Source organism: Pholis gunnellus, assembly GCF_910591455.1.
Source record: "Pholis gunnellus genome assembly, chromosome: 4".
Taxonomy (NCBI): domain Eukaryota; kingdom Metazoa; phylum Chordata; class Actinopteri; order Perciformes; family Pholidae; genus Pholis; species Pholis gunnellus.
The window spans coordinates 9,274,488-9,294,129 of NC_136530.1; the positions used below are offsets into that span (position 1 = coordinate 9,274,488).

Consider the following 19,642-nt stretch of genomic DNA (forward strand, 5'->3'; position numbering starts at 1 on the left):
AGGAGGAAATGCACGTACGGCAAAAAAATATTCTGATTTATAAAACCTTGCGTGCGCCTGCCATTGCGCAATTTCCTTTTTACTGATCCCAGATCAGCCTGTAAATGTGCGCAGCTGGTTCAGCCTTACATCCCGCCCTCGACACGCCCACATTCAATGGTCGATGCAAAGCACCTTATGATTGCTGATGCATAGAAATGACTATACGTTCCCTCCTAATTCTTCCATTTACGCAGTCCTACCTTCAACCTTTAAAGCCTGACTGGATATGTTTGGCTGATATCAATAGAAGACATCCAATAATAATTCAATAGCTGACGTCTGGTTTGACATACACGCACGCATATCATAAACGAGAATGACTTAATTTGGTCATGTTCAGCCCACTGCACATACTGTACCTGCATGGTTAGCGTGTCTGCCCAGATCAACTGCCTGTTGACCCACACAGCTTTGTAACCGCAGTGAAATATCTTCATATTTCCAAGTATACTCGAGTAAACTCATCAGTACTTACTCTACACAGGAAACCTCTACGTTTCCTGTGTAGAGTAAGTTGCTTGCATAATGGCCTTTCTTTTATCTGTGTGTCAGCAACCCTGAGAGGGAGTGGCTGTTGCAGGAGCAAAAGGAAGGGTATGACTGTTTACTTTTGTATTCATCCTTTAATACAGGCTGGAAAAAGTTTGCACAGATTCAATGCATAATAAAATCTTAACAAACAATCTTTCCAAAAACACATTAAAATGACAAATTATTATTAATAGCTTAGAGTAACATTGAGTGCAGTGGTCCTCTCGCTCTCGCTCTCATATATATACACGGCATGTTTCATTTGAAAATATCAATAGAAGCTTAGAATGAAAGAACATACAGTAGCTCTACAATGTATTGATCTCAGCATGCCCTTGTGTAGAATAGATGTACATTTTTTTTGGACCATGACTTTGCACGTCATTGTTTTTCCTCAAGCAATATCGTCAGTCGGGACATTTTAATATCGGCCAACCGCACTCCTCAGCTTAGCGTATTCCCCCTCTGCTCTCCTTTTGGCCATAACAGTGAACACAAACAGACCTTTGCCTCTGCCTATTCCTATTTGTCTATTAGTGCGCTTGCTTGCATGCGTGTTGACGCTTCTTATGACAGTATCACTCTCTCCCTCCCAGCAATCAGGGTGTTTTTGTTTACACTCTTTCCCCTCCTCCCCGTCTCTCTCCTCGACTCTCTCAGGGCGAATGTCTTACATCAGATCACTCAGCATTTACAGCAAAGCTTTTGAAGCTTAGGACTCCCACCGTGGCCAAATATAGTAAACGTGAATCCAGCAGCTGTGTGCATGTGTGTGTGTAAGAGGGTGTATGAGTGTCTGCGTGCATGTGTTCTCCTGAGTAAATGGCTCTGGGGTAAAAACGTGTTTGTTATTGTTCCCAGCACATCGCCTGTAGACAGCACTGCCAATTAAAGGGGAGGTTTTATGTGTTAAGAGCAGGAAGTGTTGCTGTGTGTGGCTGCACGCTATTGGCTGCTCAGCTTTTCCCATGTTCCTTCCCTGGGGACTGTACAGCCAGGGCTCTTTACTGCCATGGCCAAATGAAAGGTAAACACAACACACCTTTGAATTTAAAACCCTTACTGGGACTGTGTGTGTGTATGTAAGGAAGCGGCAAGCAAATTATTGAATGACAATGACACCGTGAGGTTTACACATGTGTGTGCGTGTGTGTGTGTGTGTTAAGCTTAATGAGAGATTAGCTCTCCAGGATGCTACCGCCTCCTCCTCCTCCTCTTGTTGTTGAAGCACGAGGGAAGTCATCCCTCCATCCATGCCTCCTTCCATCCACCCCCCCCCCCCCCCCCCCCACCCCCCCACCCCCCACCCCCCATCCAGCCAGCATGAAAACAAAACAAAGCGTTGTATGAATGAAAGTGGGAGGGGTTGAGTGGCCTAGAAAGGCAGGCAGATAGAGAGATAGATAGTGGTGCAGGGCAGGGTGAGGCTGTGGCGGATAGGAGGGATAGAGAAGAGGACAGTGGAGTAGGAGGAGGAGGGGATGAATGAGTGAGTGAGCTGACTGGGAGCATGTTTGGCATAGCAGCTAGCTTGTGTAGCTCGGCGCTAGCGTGAGCAGAATGGAGAATAACGCTGCTGCAGTAGTGGCGTTATGCTTCTATAGTACTCCCCACTGAGTCTTGCTGTGCTGGGATCAGATAGAGACATGAAAGGAAAAAGGGTAAATATACCTTTTTAGATTAAAATGATAATAACTGAAAAGATAAAATACCAAAGTAGTGCATCATGCGTGTCTTATTAATATAACAGGGGGACGTAAACAACTGTTCTTAGTGACGCTGTAATTAATGGAATTATCTATCTCCGTTTCGGGCCCAGCTCCAGCCTTAAGCTTGTTGTAATTCACCCAAAGCGGCAGTCTTCCCTGGCATGCTGGCTACTTGGCTGCGTCTGCCCCCTGTCTGCCCCAGCAAGGCCAGGGTTAACCCTGGGCGTCTCTCTCCTCCCCAACATGGAAGGCCATTGAATGGCTGCCTCCCCCAGTCAGCAAACACATTGGCTGAAGCTGAGGGTGGATCTGGGGTTGGAGCGGCACTCAGGCATGGATCCTCGACTGGAGCTGGATCTGCGAGCAGTCTCAGCCCTCCCTCCTCTTGTTATGTGATGCCGCGGTCACAGCATGTACACACACAGCAGACAGACGGGAGGGGGGAGGGCTGGAGAAGAGCTGTGCATTTTTCTCTGTGGGTCAGAGACGACTGTGTGCAGTGTTTACTAGCTCCCAGTAAAGAAAATGCAGTGGAGCGACCCCTGCATGAACCAACCCGGAAGGTTGAAAATAATGTTTTTGTTCTCCATTAGTCATTACCCCTCTCCGCGGTTTCGACCCTCTGTCCCTTTCGTCGTTGTTCTTTTCTTTAACCTCAATATCCCACCCCTCCGCTCCCCCTGCCACAACCCCGTCTGTCCTCTCTGCTTTTACTCAGGCAGTACAATGGGCAGCCGTCCTGTGCATGGGGGGGGGGGGGGGGGGGGTCCTAGCTGTATCCTTGGCAGTGAGGGCTCGTGGGATGTCCTCACAGGGGTGGCATCCCACGAAGACTGGAATACAGTGCCCCCTTTTAAGTTGACAGTATTTCTTTAAACAATATTTTTTCCAATTTTCTAGCTGCCAGTGAGCCAAGTTCATCTTTCTTATTTTAGGTTTGTTTATAGTAAGGACAACTCGATTATCTAAAGTTAATCAAACTACTCCAGATAATACGGAATCCTCCTTTTCTTGATGCTGTAAATATTTGCCTATGAGGGACTCAAAGCAATGTCAAAATAATCGTTTTCGTTTTATTTGACCTAAATCTGCTTCCTGCCCTGACGCTCTCTGGTTCAGTTAACACATGATATCAAAGCTGACGATATAGTGAGAAACATAGTGAGAGACGGCGATTAACACCTGGGGTCCTGTCTATGATATTTAGCTTTTTTTATCTTGTTGATTCCAAAGTAAATGGAAAGACAAAACTGATTTTCTGAGGTGTTTCTATTATGTATGGCAGGTAAAGCACATCTGGCTGATGTTCTTTACCTACCAGTGGATTCTAGACTAAAATGAACTGAACAGCCTCGGTTAACTCTTGCGTATTGTTATTTCCTTTCCTGTTTGCCCCAATCAGTAAGTGCAGCTGGTAAAAAGACCAGTGCCTGGTGTAAGGTGAGATGTAATGAGTCTCTACTGGCCATCAGACAAGGCAATAGCAGCTTCTCTATTAGATCATTACAGAGAACAGGTCAAACCCTACTGCTAATCCAATCACAATTGACACTCAAGCTCTTTCACCAAATGCTGTTTCCCAATAGGTCAAATGAAACCTGACATGAGCCAATGACCTATAATCTAAACCTAATAGCAATTAAGGTTGTTTCCAGGGTGCTGCAGACTATCGCCGTTGGTCATCAGGCGTGACTTGTGGCCACTCGCTCTTCATGGATGCTATGGTGGCAATCAGTGGTTGTGCAGTTACATGTCCGCATGCAGATTCCGGTTGGAGTTTGTCCGATTGTGTTTGTCTCAATTGAGTGATGCAAATATCTGAGTCGGCAATCCATCCCCCAGCAATGAAATCACGGATAATTCCGTGCTTTGTATTTTGCCAGTTTTTTCTGTGAGGGTCAAAAGTTTTTCAGTTGCCGGTTTGTACTCTCATTAAAAAGGCAACAAGGAACCACAAGGCCTCGCCGAGAACACCTGTTTATAGTCCACGCAGCCGTGTTCATGTGTGTGTACTTCCACAGCAAACATGCATGTGGTTCACAGATCAGAGCAAACCACCACTTGGTGACCATGTTGACCACAGGATTTTGCTGTCTCTCTTGTTTTAACGTTTTGTGAGCTGTTAAATGTTAGACAAGAGTGACCGAGACAGAGACGTATCCCTGCCTACATGCAAATCCGTGCTGTTTTTATTTGGCTTTATTTTACTTTGGCTAAGGTCCCACTGCTCTCTCACTTGTCTCCAAATGCCATCAGAACCAGGAGATGTTACAAACACAATCTTCATGGTGATTCTAGTTGGGGCCAAAATAAAACACATGACTGAGTCCATGTGTACGATACCTTATATTAACCACCTCCTTCCCCTTTCCCCCCCCCCCCCCCACCTTCTGCTTTTCCTCAGTGTGCTTGGACAACTGTAAGCATAGTGCGTGTAGCCTGCAGGGCCAGTGCTGCCATGACCAGTGCCTGGGCAGCTGTTCTGAGCCAGGTAATGCAAGTAGCTGTGTGGCCTGCAGGAACCTCCAGCATGGGAATACCTGTATGGAAAAGTGTCCTCCTGGATACTATGTCTTCAGGGGCTGGCGCTGTGTCAGCTTCTCCTTCTGCCAGGTTGGTAATAACTACAATTCTTAAGGTGTACTCGTCTAATATTTAGCTCAAATGTGGACACGGTAAACTGCAGACGCTGGTGTAAGCATTTGTGTTTCATTTTTGTGTGTTTTTTTTAATCCAGGAGCTCCACAACCAGTGTAAACAGACTAAGATGTTGAACCAGGACCGAGACTTGGGCTGCTACGAATATGTCATCCACAACGGGGCCTGTATTCCGGAGTGTCCTTCTGGATACACCACTATCAACTCCACTACGTACGTCTGCCACACACACACACACACACACACACACACACACACACACCCACCCCTTTAATGCCACCATAAACACTGCTGTGTTATTGATGGTGGCCACCATTACATGATCGGAGATGTAATTGTCACCCACAACAAATCATCCCTCTGTGACAGTGGATTGTGGTCACTCAACACACTCAATAACCTTTGCACACAAGAGATGATTGTGTTTGGAAGTTGATCAAACAAAAAGTATTTTTCCACCACGGAAAGTCTCCCCTGTGGAAGGAGAAGCAGCTGGGCTGCCGAGGACAAACTACGTCGAGACATTGTAGAGGAGCAAAACATCACCTGCAACTCTGTTTGCCCGGTTATCAAACGTAAACAGTGCTGTTCAGCTGTTTTAAGCATTCCGGTTTTATGATTTACAAGCAAGTGCAGTGTCAATTGATAGCCTGTGAGAAAGACCACGTTCTTGTAATTATAAATGTGTAACGCTGATGGCTCTAATGTCAGTTAATGTTGGTATGATATGTTCATAAGTTGCACCAAATACAAAGTTGCTATATAGGCAACGAGACTACATAATGTCAAATGAAAATAAGTCCTCTAATCTCAACTGCTGTAAATGAGTCCGTGGTGTTTTCACAGCCTCCATCACATTCTGCTCTCCATGATTACACAGCTGCATCCAGTCACATCTTTCCCAAGCTGATATAAAAGAACAAAAAGTTTTTTTTTTTCTACTTTTCATATGCAGAATAAATCCATTAACTTAATTTACCAAATATGTTTTATATCAGCATGGAGCAATGTCTCTAATCATGTTAAAGTGTTGATTATTTTGGAAATAATGTGCCCAGGTCTTTATGCACCTAATAGCCAATTATATTCCTATTGAAGGGATTATTCAGTGTTCAGAACCTGAGCTCAACTTTACAGTCTGCCTGGGACCTGTTTACTTACTATGGTTGAGTGATTCCCAGGAGATTATTTCATGTGAAATAATAGCAAATAGGAATAATGATTGTTGGTTGATAGTCGGTTCTTGGTGGATGTTTTGAAACCAACTTACGGTAACAAGCATGTACACTGACGGGGTCACTGCCATTCATAGCTGGATGAGAAATGCTTTGGGCGTACAGATCCTCTGTAGTAGTAGTAGAAGTAGAAGTAGTAGAAGTAATATAAGTCAGTGTTTAAGGTAGTTAAAAGTACTGAGGTGAAAGATCAGCGGTCCAAATCCCTATTATCCTTAAGCACACTCAACCGCTTATCTTATTGTAAATCCGGATCTGGATAAAAGCGTCAGCCAGGTGCCGTGAATGTAACAGCAATGTCAAAAACACTGCCTGGACCTCACCTGGTCCTGTTTAGCACACAGCTTTGTCTGCATGTGCAACAAGCAAGGGCATGACCTTATTTAGCATTCTTACTTGAAGTAAACACGGGTAGAGGAACATCACTGGCTTCCTCATTTAGCGCCAGTAGCTCTCGCTAAACGAGGAAGACGCGTATTTGTGTCGAGGCCAAGCATGTGTTTTGAGACCGCTCCTGTTTTCATGCTCTCACACACGCAGGTGTGTGCAATGAGGATAAAAATGTTTTTCAGGAGAAACGTGATGCATGTAACACTCCTGTTGTTTGTTTTTGGCGAGGCAAATCTGACTAAACGGCTCTCACAGGAGTTGCCAGTTAAATAAAGATCACATGCCAAGTCACGTACAAAGAAGTGGTAGACTTGTTTATTTAAGCGGTGACAAAAGACTTTACCGAGTACGACTACCACTTTTTGTTGGTGTAAAGACAGAAAGAGTGACACATTAATGGAGTGTGGGGAAGATTGGGTGAAAAAGAAGCACTGAGAGGTGTGTTTCTCTGAGGTTGTCCTAATAAGAGCAGGTTGTGTCCTGGAGACGTCTGCATCGCTTGAAGCCGTAGGTGGCCGGATGATTGATGGTGTTTGTGTGTTTCTCGTGTACCTGTGACTATACGAGTTTTTTTTGCGTATACATGTGTACGTGCATGAGCGTACATGCATTTGAGTGTTTGTGTGTGCCGAACGTGTTTGTGACTACATTAGCTCGTTCCCAGTACAGCGTTTGGTCGGGTTACTTTTTCCAGGTGCAGGCCGGGGGGGGGGGGGGGGGGGGAATGTCCACTGTGTCCAGATGGAGAGAGGTTTATATATAGAGAGAGATATATTTATTAGGTAAATAACACACACACTCACACACACATGCACAGAGCTTTAGTACACCCAGCGGAAATGGGAAGAACATTTCAACCAAACATTCCTTTTTTCCAAAATGTATCTTTTTTTTTTTGTAAGAGAGAGAGATTGACTTTCCCTTGCATGCTGCCAGCCCGCAGGGATTATCAGGTGCTTAGACAGAAAAGAACATTGCTTTAAGTCTCAGTCCATACACCCCTGAGGCATGCGGCAGAATGGCATCCTCTGTGTGTGTTTGTTTGTGTGGTTACGTATAGATGTATGTGTGCACACATTATGTGATAAACAAAACATTTTTCTTTTCGTTGGCATTCTGACGCAGTTGCAACATCAGGGGGGCCTCTGTGTGTCTGTTTTGCTGCTCTGGTTTGGTTATAGCAAGAACAAGCGTCATCACCACAGCGGCTTAGCCTGGCAGAAGCTACACCCAGACACACACACACACACACGCCCAGACAGTCAGGCAGGCAACACAGATTGTACATAGGAGTACACACACTAACACACACACATTGGCATCTTGATTTTTCCGTGACGCCAATAAACAGTAAACTACTACCTGCCCTTTGCTGTCCGTCAATAGTATAATTCAAATGTAAGTATCTGTAATGTACGTCTGGATGTTTAGTTGCATTAGGGCTGTCCTCAACCAAAGAAATTCTTAGTTGACGGACATGTGATTTTGTCCACCAATCGATTAGTTGATTTAAAACTGAATTTCTTCGCAAAGAATCTCACAAAAGCACCTCTTTAAATCTTGTGTTTACAATGTGTCCTTCACTTGGATATATTTTCTCCCCGTCTTCGTCTGTCTCTCCAGCCGTCCCTGAAATCTACTGAATAGAGTTTGCTCATCTTTCCTGGATGCTGTGGCAGTAGTACAGCAGTGTGTGTGTGTGTGTGCATGCGTGCACTTGGTCTGGTTCCGCCAGGCCTGGGCCCAAAACCAAACCCGAGCGTCAGCTGCGGCCTCTGTTGCAGATGGTTCTAGCAGACCCTGGAGCCCGAGTCATGGAGTTCAGCCGGACAGATAAACACTGTCTCTTTAAGAGCTGCCATTGGACCCAGCCTGTCTGCCTGTGTGTCTGTGTTTTTCACTACAACGGCCCAAAACATTCTTTCTTTCTACACTGCAACTAGAGCATTACTGCGGAGAATTTGAATATACGATTTTCTATGTGGGAGAAAGAATGAGGATTTTTTTTCTCACTGTTGTTTTTAAGAGATCATTACAGTGTGTTTCCACTCGCCCAGAAGTCTTAGAGGGGAAACGGTTATTTGGCCTCTGATTGACGTAAATTAATAAGAGTTTGATAAGATGGAAACTAGGAGAAGGCAGGTGTGTAATGGGTCATTCGGCTCTCTCAGTGTGGATAGCAAAAAGCCAGACAAGGACCAAAACCACACCCCTGGAACTTCATGTCACCATGGTGAATGTCATCCATAGCATGGCCTGGCTGTTAAGGGCAAAGGTAGGGGCACAATTTTGGTGAGACTGTTTGTACTTGTGTGTGTGTGTGTATGCTTCCTGGAAAGGGGGATTATGACAAGAGTTGCATAAACATAGAATTAACTCAGGGTGAGCTTACAAATGGCAGTGCATGCAGAGCTTGCATGGTCCCCGCAGTGAACAACAGCATCCTTTGTTAGCTGTTCCCCGGGCACAGGGGCTGCTTTGAAAAGGTGCCTGTTAATGCTGCCTGCCGTTTGATGTCATTGTCTCCTCTACTTTGAGTTTTCAAACCCTGATTGGACGGCTTCAAAATCCATTCTAGTGAACCAGTGTCACCCCCCCCCAGCCCTCTTCTGATTTGCAGATGTAGTTTTCAAGGAAACAGATCATTTTGACTCAACTTTTTTTTTTTTTTTTTTTTTTTCAGAGCAGCCCCCTTAAAAATACGTTGGGTGGGGGAAGCTATCACTCAGTGGTGTTAGGAGCGATACACTGAGGTTTGTGGAGCAGACCAACCAAAAAGCAGCGTTTTAGTTTACGTCTAAGGCAGACCTTTGTGGTTAGGGGTGTCAAGGCTAGAAGGGGAATTAAAGGGAATGATTATGGTCTTTCGAGAGGGCTTCAGAAAAAAAAAGTGTTCATTTGTGAATGATGCATCGGATCCCTTTTCTCCATGTGGCGGGTACCCGGCTCACTAGACAAGGCCTGCCTTTTGTGAATGAATTTGCTGAAAGGCAGCACCATCAAGGCCTCATTGCACAGTATACGTGTGTGTGTGTGTGTGTGTGACTACGTGCACAAGCACATGTTTGCAGGGAGAGAACGCCACTCAGAGAGCTGAGAGAGGGGAATGCCTGTTGGGAACTGCAGCTGGTGTTCCAGTCGTGTTGTTTTTGTTATTTATGATTGTGCATTTGTGTGTGTGTGTGTGTTGTATGTGCGACAGAAGTAATTGAGGCAAAGGATGATAAAGCTCTCTCCTGTATCCCCCAGCGCTAATAAAAATGAAGGAGGCTCAGATGTGGATGAGAGATTGCGTAATCCAATTCCACCGCTAAGAGCCTATGGATTCATTACGGGACTTATCAAATTAATTGAGAGAATTATACAGATTCACCTCTGAATACATCATCTCATTCATTGAATTGCAAGGCTCTGTGTGATTGTCTCTCGTTTGAGATGATGAGTTTGAGAAACCTTACGTTCAGTATTGTTGATATCTAGTTAATTATACATCTTCCTCCCGCTTTGCTTATTAGACCAGTCTTTTTTTTTAATGTAGTGAAGTCAAATAAAGGATGTGCTTTTAATGAGCACGTTTGTTACATTCGCTTTATATGGAAGGCGGAGAAGATTAGGAACGAGACGTAAAAACAAGAATAAAGCAGAACACAAACTCAAACATGAAGCCAGATGGCTGCCTGCATATCAAATTCAGAATAGACTGTAGCGACTAGAATAAATGTATGTCCGTTTAATTTCACTAAACAGATTCACCCTTGTTGTTTGAAAATGCCACGTCATCCCCGGTCGCAGCGCATGTCGCACCAGCACGTCACTGAGCATTCCTGCCTCATACCATTCATCTATGCGTCATTCCATTTCCGATATGAGCACACAGAAACATTGCAGCCTCTGTAGTTTTGTGGCTTTTGGAATGTATCGTGGACAATAATCCCATTCTGATTAAATGCCAATAATGTTCTTGATTGTCTGTATTGATCTGCTTCAATAAGGTTCTCTGCCCAGCATATCAGCGAGTATTTAATGGCTCTAATCTGTGTACATCTCTCTCTCTCTCTCTTTCTCTCTGTAGGTTGACCTGTTTGCCATGTGCAGGACTGTGTCCTAAACTGTGTGCGGGAAATAAGTTAATTGACTCTGTAACTTCAGCCCAGGCTTTGAGAGGCTGCACTGTTCTCCACGGCAACTTGATCATCAAGATTCGAGGAGGGAGTGAGTACTACTGCACCTCACCATCTCGAGGCTCTGGTTCTCACACTGTGTTCTGTCTCCTTCTCCCTCCATCGCTCGGGTTTTTCAGTCAATGTTGCTCTCTTTATCGGGACTTCTAGCCATACAGCCTGTGTGTATCCACCTGTGTGTTTGTCTGACCGTATGACCATCTGTATCTTTTCTGCCATCACCTACGAGCTATCTGTATGACCAAATGTCCATCTCCGTGCAGATAACATTGCAGCTGAATTGGAGGCTAGTTTCGGCCAGCTTGAGGAAATCACAGGCTACCTGACTGTTCGCAGAGCCTACGCCCTGGTCTCCCTCTCCTTCCTCCGCAAACTACGTATTATTAGAGGGGAGCATCTTGAGGGAGAGTAAGTCCCCTCTCCTCTCCTCACCTCACCTCTCCTCTCCATTTAGATAATCACAGTGTTTAATTTCTTCACCTGTCTTCCCCCCCCCGTCTCTCTTAGTGTCTTCGCCTTCTATGCGCTGGACAACCAGAACCTGCGTGAGCTGTGGGATTGGTCCAAGCACAACCTGACCATCCATCGCGGTCGTATGTTCTTCCACTACAACTCCAAACTTTGCATGTCTGAAATCAGAAAGATGGAGGAGGTGACGGGAACCAAGAAGCGCAACCAAAAGAATGACATCGCTGTACGCACCAACGGGGACCAAGCCTCCTGTAAGATAACCGGAACGTTTGTATTAATGTTCTTAACCGGCTCTAGATTTCTTTGTGTTAACAGTACAAACATGCGTCTTTTTTTTCACAACAACCAAATGTTGGATGAAATAAAATGCTGTATCTACATAGACGGCCTTCCTTCAGGAAAAACACAAAACGCACACCCTTGCTCTGCATGCATTTTGCAGGTGTGACCTTTAGGGTGTGCCATATTATTTCAAATGCAGAGAAATAATGTTGATGTGTTTTGTTTCTAACCATAATGGCGTGATTGTCTATACCTCAAAAGCAGAAGCAGTGCGGTGTTTGACGTTCTCCTGCTGAGCATTGTCTGTTTCACCCCTTAGGTGAGACCAAGCTGCTGAAATTCACCATGATCAAGACCGCATCAACGATGATTATGTTGAAGTGGGAGCCCTTTTGGCCTTTAGACTTCAGAGACTTGCTGGGCTTTATGGTTCTCTATAAAGAGGCGTAAGTATCTGATCAAAATCCCTGGATTGTTTCATACCATGGCACATCACACTGGGTCCTGTTTTAACTGGTTTTCCTCTGACATCAATGATGGAACATCCTATGCTTTTCAGAAGCTTTAAATTTGCTGAAACTAGGATTTGCTCGGGGGTTCCTCAGGGTCAATTCTTGGATCTTTGCTTTTTAATTTGTACAAACGCATCAGTCATATGCTGATGGTCTTAGTCCTATAAGCAAGCGTATAGGATCAATATAAACTACTGATTATCATGAACTCTTTTACAGCTGATTAAAGACAAGACTGAGTTACTAGTCGTTTCATAAAAACAGTGTCAGGAAATGTACTCGCACCTAAAATCATCTCTGGAGTACAGAGAACACATCAGGAGTTATTTTGGACTAAGCTTTGAAAGTCATGTCAGTAACTGAACCAGTAGAAGCTCGTTCACATTGCATTACTCCAGTACTTAAAACACTTCAGTTGCTGCCAGTGAAATACAGAATCAGTCAAAATGCTACTTATAGTCTTAAAAGCACTGAATTGTTTGGCTCCCCGTGTTACCTGTGCTAAAATGTGCCTTATAAATACAAAACGTATGTCCTTAACTTGCCAAAGACGCTCCATAGATACTTCTCACTGTTAGTTTGGAGCTGTTGATCCATGTTCTCTGATCTCCGACTTTCCCTCTGCTCCAGGCCGTATAAGAATGTGACGGAGTTTGATGGACAGGACGCATGTGGCTCTAACAGCTGGGTGATCGCTGATGTTGATCCTCCATCACGTTCCACGGACGGCAAGAAGGCGGATGATCCGGGGCACCTGATCCGACCATTGAAGCCCTGGACCCAGTACGCCATGATGGTCAAAACCCAACTATCTACATCTGATGAGCACCAGGTTCATGGAGCCAAGAGCGCGATCATCTACGTCCGCACCAATGCCTCCAGTGAGTCCCACCACTGAAAGACATACACATACAAGTATGGTTAGGTTTAGGAAAATGTGTTTTTAGAGACTTTGCACTTAGTTTTGGCCGTTAGATTTGACGGAAATTGTCACTGACTGTAGAGAATATCTGACTTCACAATTAGATGATAAATACATTATACAGAATCACAGTTTCTGGTCTTGTGTTGAAAGTACCCTATGGAGTTTTTTCTTGTAATAAACACAGTAAGGTTTACATTTAGTCTCACCCGAACACAATGGACCACATACAAGAACATTTTCGTATTTTCTCTTATTTTTTTTCGTAAAGTCAGATTCAGCAAACACTCATAACTTCAGATAACTGTGAAAACATGATGAATGCAACCTGTGCATAAATTAGCATACATTCATCAGAATTGTAAATTAGCATAATTAACACCCTGATAATACTATAAGGCTACACGTCCTACCCCATATGTCCTACGTGCTTTCAGAGATCCATTAAGGAAAGTCTATCATTTTTAACAGCATCCGCAGTGAAATTTAGGAAATGGGGTTAAATAACTCAGTGCTGTTAACGGCATGTCACCTGAGAGTCGTACTGTCACTGACATGAAGAAGAAATGGTTCAATTTGAAAAACATCTCGCCACAGCAAGGCGATCGATGACAAACGAGAGGGGGTCAAATAATTGTATTCCTTTTGCAGTTGTAGATGTTCATATTGATATTGTACTGTGATGCAATTGTGTCAATTTAAGTTATGGGGGTTATCTTAGGCTATATGAATACATTTTGAATTATATTTGCCTATAATTTGAATTGCAGATAATAATTATGAAGTGTAATTTATATAGGGTTGTCAAAATTGCTTCAAAGTAATAAAATATGAATTCTATTAGTGAAAAGCTTAAGCTTGGACTAATTGCACATGACTCTTACAACAGGTCTGGACTACATCTTAGTTTGCGCTTGTGCCTACGAGAAAATTCCAAACAACCATAAAATTGGTCAATGCAGCAAGTTCTCCATAAATGAATAGGGGGGGGCATTTTTTTCGCAAAGGACCAAAGTCGATCTGCCTACGGCCATACATCACCATTACAGTCCTAACTGTTGTCTTCCTCCATCCCTCTCAGAACCCTCTGTGCCTCTGGACCCCATCTCCTCCTCCAACTCCTCCTCTCAGATCATCCTGAAGTGGAAGCCTCCCACCAATCCTAACGGCAACATCACCCACTACCGCGTCATCTGTCGTAAGCAGTCTGAGGACAGCGACCTCTACAAGTTTGACTACTGCCTACAAGGTCCGTATCCACACAGGTTGATCCGTTCAAAAGTGACTGCAACGCAAATCAACTGCTGCTCACTTCACATTTTTTTGGCCTGGCTTTCCCTCACGCCTATTTCCCCTGCCCAGGAATGAAGCTGCCGTCTCGTACCCCGACCCACCTGGACAGTGAGGATGAGCAGAAGTGGAACCACACAGACGAGCCCACCTCAGGGGGCAGGTGCTGCGACTGCCCCAAGACTGACAACCAGCTCAAGAAGGAGCAGGAGGAGATAGAGTATCGCAAGACCTTCGAGAACTACCTCCACAATGCAGTCTTTGAGAGCAGGTACACACCCCGGGTTGTAATTAAGTGTTACAATTCACGACTTTTTGAAATGTTTTATTTCAGAGCATGTTTTCACGCGCTGTACAGCAGTGTGGTCACAACTTTAATGAACTTTATGCTTGTTTACAAAGCTTTTTATACATTCCAAATTCTGCACATTTTAGCGTCATACCAAATGTAGCGCCACAGGAGCTTCTTGCTTTGTTAGTTGCTGTTTGTGTCTGTCCAGCCAGACTTGGTCACGCCTCTTTTGTGCCAGCCAACATGATGTGTGTCTCAACACAGCTCTGTGCCAACTCTGTCTTGTCCATTCGTGCGTGTGGTTTATGTAGACCCTTGTTTTTGTACAGGGCACTACTGTGGGGGGCTCAGGGTGGGAGGTGCTGATTTTCTGGGCCACGGTGCCCCTACCCTCTCCCCTGACACACACACACACACACAGAGTCTCTCCCTCCGCTGTAATTACTGTGCCCATTATCATTCATGCCAGTCAGGGGCTCAGTCATGCAGACTGCCATTTGGACGCACACAAACACTAAAAACTCACACACACCTCAGCTGGATTTTGAACCCCATGCTGTTGAATCAGCCAAGGTCAGCTCCATACACCGTAGTACACAAAGAACTCCTCGTGCTCTCTTTTTCCGTCACGCAAATGGATGCAGGAAGCTTCATATTTTTTTTTTCTTCTGCATGAGCGAGTGTCGGTTCAACATTAACTACGCTTCCCTGTACAGTGAAGGAGAGGCTTCACCGCAGCAGCTTGGGGTGAAGTGTGCTACTCAAGGACACTTACTTGGTGGTGAATTTGGACGTTTGAACGTTGTCTAATTAATTGACAGGGATTCTACCTGTCCTGAACACAGAGTTGCACTGCAGGTCTTCTGTGTCTCAGTTGGTTTAAGTACATGGCCTTTGTGGTGGGTCCTACACTCATAACCACTGAGAGGAACGTGGCCCTGCTCATTGGCACCTCACAGTGGTGGGGGTTGGTAGCTCTTCCACCAGGGCACTAAATGGTATTTGTGGATAAATGTCATGCAGTCAGACTTGCTGCTCACTGTAAAGGTTATTGTGGGCAGAGGTCCTCACTGGCCTCCTCCACACTACTGCTCTATCTGCCAGGATGTAGTTCACATGAAATGCTTCTGACTTTTGTGTTGATAATTTATCCATTCGTTTAGAGGCTCTGAAAAATAGCACTGCCTCCTTCAGGTTTTCAGTGGCATTTCACCTAACTTTTGCTCACTGCTTTACCTGTTGCTCTGTTTGTCCAGGCCATCTCGTCGCCGGCGCTCAGTGGGAGTTGCCAACGCCACCCTGCCCTCTTTCTTCCTCACCGCAGCCCCCAGTCTGGCTTTCGGCTCCACCACAGCCACCCCTGAAGACGAAGACGAGGAGGGATCCAAGGTCTCGCACCGTTTAGATTCCTGTACCATACAGATTTTTCATTCTCATGTCTGTGCTGATCTTTTTTCTGTTCCCCATCCCAGATTTCCATTTTAAAGACGCGCATGTAACCTAAGAAAATCAATATTGATCCCCTTTACATGTTGCTCTAAATCAGAGTGAAAAGGGAAAGCGGCCCCCTGAGAAAAAAATGATTTCCAATTCTGTATATTTATTTTAACTTTGTGAACCTCTAATTTACTTTCTGAAGCAGATGACATATTTATGTTTTTGTAAGAAATCTAATTACTTTTCAGCTCAGCCTCAGAATGGCACAGGAAGCTGCTATTCTCCGTGACATCCCTGACGCTGTCGAAGTAATAACATCTCTCTCGTCTTTTCTGCTCAGGTGGAGCTAAAGGTGTCTTCAAAGGAGTCGACAGTCATCTCCAACCTGCAACACTTCACCAGTTATAAGATAGAGATCATGGCCTGCAACCATGCGGCGGACCTCAAACGCTGCAGCCTGGCTACTTATGTCAGTGCTCGAACTATGCCAGAGGGTAAGAACAAGTCAAAATCTCACTCAGGAAATGTTAATTTAGTTAAGGGTAAAATGATCAGTTTTAGTTGAAAGACGCTGATTCAACTTCGTGCTCATTTTGGCAACTGAGTATACATGCTTTTGACAGACTTACAAGAACACACAGTGACATAACCGTACACATTTAGCATTTACCTATGTATGAAGCATAGAAAGGGCCATAGGTGATCAGAATCAACTCCAAACAGTTTAAACATGTGCACCCAAACAAATGTTTCTAGAGGCAATCAGGGACACACATTGCCAACTAGAACAATGTGAAAATGCAGTGCTTTTATACTGCACACATGCTCAGTGCTTGTCTTTTAATGTCTGGTACCTACAGAGAAAGCAGACGACATCCCAGGCCTAGTGACCCATGAGATAGTGACGGCCGAGCCTCCCTACGTGTTGATCAAATGGAATTCCCCTCGCTCCCCTAACGGCCTCATTATTCTGTATGAGGTGTTCTACAGGAAGGTGGGAGACTCAGAGGTCAGTACCAACCATCCCCGAACTTTTGAGAGAGCGGTGAGGCAGGGAAACAGGGCAAGGAGGCCACAGACGAGTGCAAAAGAAAACATGAATGAAAATGCAGAGAGAACCAGGACTTATCTACGTAGACTCTGGAAAGTGGAGGCAGACGGGAAAAGGTTTTCTGTATAAACTCAAATGCTGTATTTTCCTTCTATGCCACCACTGTGTGTGTGTGTTTGCGTGTTTGTACCTGTGTGTTCGTGCAGATAATTGCTCGTCTCCGACAGTGTGCTTCTGTGCGTGTGTGGGTTGTTGTTGTTGTTGTTGTTTACTTGCTATAAATGTGGGAATTCATCTCTCATTGCTATTCATTGCGGCACTGCCTGACCCTAGGAGCCAGTAGCAGCTCTGTTACCATAGTGACAGAGGCAGGAAGGAAGACTCTAATGCAGTGGCGGGGATGGACCGGCATCTCAGACGACATCTCCTGCACTGCACTGAAAACACACCAGTCACTCACAAACTCACCCTGCAGCTGAAACAAACCGATCAGAATTCATTTAAACTGACATTTAGAGCATGTCATTAGTCTTTCTGCACAGTGGTGCCACATGGCAAGACCTTAGAGTGACTGGTTAACTGTCCTACATGCTAAAAGTTGGGAATATTCTAACACAGTTTTGCAGGTTTTCTTCTTTGATACCTGTAATTCCATCAGTCAAAATATATTTTTTTATTTTTTTATTTTTAAGCAAGACCAAAGTATTATTTCTTATTTGGATTAATGAAGTTGGTGGAGGAGCATTATTAAACATTCTTATTGAGCCTGATATGAATAGTTTTGATATATATTTATGCAGTAGCATCCTTGGGTATGCATGTAGGGATACCTCCCAGCATGCACCAGGACAACAGACCCACAGACACACATAAGTCTCATTTTATGTGTGTTTCTGCATTTTCCTTGAAGTTAATTGTGATCTACAATGTTTACACTTTTTACACACTTATTGTTGTACAAAGACAAATGCACTATTGGTGACATTCTCCCCAGCGTGAGTGCTTGTGCTGGACCCAGGCTCTTCATGCTCTTCAAATCTAAAACTGCTGTTGTTCGAAAGGCCTTCTACAAAGATCTCATTATTGCGTTGAGTAATAATGACCCTTCACGCACTTTATACTTCGCAGCTTAGTAGTGGAATCTGTGCTCGCTGTCATTATTCCTTGTGATATCTCGTGCTGAAGTGTTCTTTTCATTTTTCTCCCAGGTCCACACGGCTTGTGTGTCACGGCCGGCCTACCTCAAGTCAGGTGGCACAAAGCTTTCGCTTGTGCAACCTGGAAACTACAGCGTGAGGGTCCGCGCCACCTCCTTGGCGGGAAATGGCTCTTTCACAGAAACCACTTACTTCTTCATGCCCAATTGTAAGACCGGAGGCTACATGTCTGACTTAACTGAACTCGCATGTCATGCATCGTTCACACGAAACTGGAAGTTCATAAACTGCTCACATAATTGTTCATACATATTATAAGATATTTAATAACCAAGGCTTATATCAGCTGTTTTGCGCATCAATATCCTTTAATACAGATCTGTCTATCATGCTCTGCAGTCTTCCCAGTGAACTGACCGATGACTTCTGTGTTTGTTACAGCGGATCCAGGTTTTATTTGGATTGTGATGGGTCCAGTCATCTGCTTCATCCTGCTGCTGTTCGTGGGAGGTGGAGTCTTTGTGATCCTCAAAAAGAGGTAAGATCTTTGACTGGCATGCAGCCTATCGGGATGATCCGCCATGCAGGATATATACACTGAGCAGATTACACTATATGACGTCAAAGAGGGAATATGTGACAGTACAAATAAACAAGACGGACTCTGCAAGAAGGGCCGAACATACTGGAGAAAGTTCACATTGTGTAACAGTTCTGTTGTCGTGTTACAGGCAAACAGAAGGCCCGACAGGACCTCTTATCGCCTCCTCAAACCCAGAGTACATCAGCACCAATGATGGTAAGAATAGCACTACACAACTGCTACGATTGGGAAGTACAACATGTTGTGCTCTCTCCTGTATTTAAAAGCACAACGTGATGATTTGTGAATGGTTGCCTCATCGAAACGGCGATTTGTGCCTTGTGTGTAGTGTATGTTCCTGATGAGTGGGAGGTGCCCCGGGACAAGATCACGTTGCTCAGAGAGCTGGGTCAGGGCTCCTTCGGCATGGTGTACGAGGGTATCGCCAAGGACATCATCAAAGGAGACCCGGACACACAAGTAGCCGTCAAGACGGTCAATGAATCGGCCAGCCTGCGCGAGAGGATCGAGTTCCTCAACGAAGCCTCCGTCATGAAGGCTTTCAACTGTCACCACGTGGTACGACCCTTCATAGTGCTTTTCAAACTGTTCCTCTCACAGCTTCACCACTGACTAACAGGCACACTGCAGCAGCTATCCGTACACGTGTGAATTGCTGTATATTACAGCTTTCCATCATGGGGTTGAAACCAGCGAGAACATGTGTGACTCATATAATCATGACTCGCTTGTTGTGTTCATTCTGCCATATTGACACACAGTTTGACTCCAAAAAGAAATGTTCACACTTGGTAAGCAATTGTGCCTACCAATATATTTTCATTTAATAGCCTCCTAAGCGCCAATTAAATTGCCATATGTTGTGCTGTCAGCTGTAA

At 44.6% G+C, this 19,642-nt stretch overlaps 1 protein-coding gene across 1 annotated transcript in view; it reads left to right on the forward strand.

Moving 5' to 3' along the window:
* Positions 1 to 19,642, forward strand: part of insrb (insulin receptor b) — a 74,379-nt gene that overhangs the window by 45,228 nt on the left and 9,509 nt on the right. Inside the window, exons 3-18 of the mRNA XM_079158300.1 lie at positions 4,687 to 4,895; positions 5,020 to 5,153; positions 10,638 to 10,777; positions 11,010 to 11,154; positions 11,254 to 11,468; positions 11,819 to 11,945; positions 12,642 to 12,892; positions 14,015 to 14,182; positions 14,296 to 14,494; positions 15,772 to 15,904; positions 16,293 to 16,446; positions 16,813 to 16,961; positions 18,212 to 18,368; positions 18,602 to 18,698; positions 18,892 to 18,959; positions 19,093 to 19,322. Of these exons, the coding sequence (XP_079014426.1) occupies positions 4,687 to 4,895; positions 5,020 to 5,153; positions 10,638 to 10,777; positions 11,010 to 11,154; positions 11,254 to 11,468; positions 11,819 to 11,945; positions 12,642 to 12,892; positions 14,015 to 14,182; positions 14,296 to 14,494; positions 15,772 to 15,904; positions 16,293 to 16,446; positions 16,813 to 16,961; positions 18,212 to 18,368; positions 18,602 to 18,698; positions 18,892 to 18,959; positions 19,093 to 19,322 (2,576 nt within the window). The remainder of the gene's footprint in view (positions 1 to 4,686; positions 4,896 to 5,019; positions 5,154 to 10,637; positions 10,778 to 11,009; positions 11,155 to 11,253; positions 11,469 to 11,818; positions 11,946 to 12,641; positions 12,893 to 14,014; positions 14,183 to 14,295; positions 14,495 to 15,771; positions 15,905 to 16,292; positions 16,447 to 16,812; positions 16,962 to 18,211; positions 18,369 to 18,601; positions 18,699 to 18,891; positions 18,960 to 19,092; positions 19,323 to 19,642) is intronic.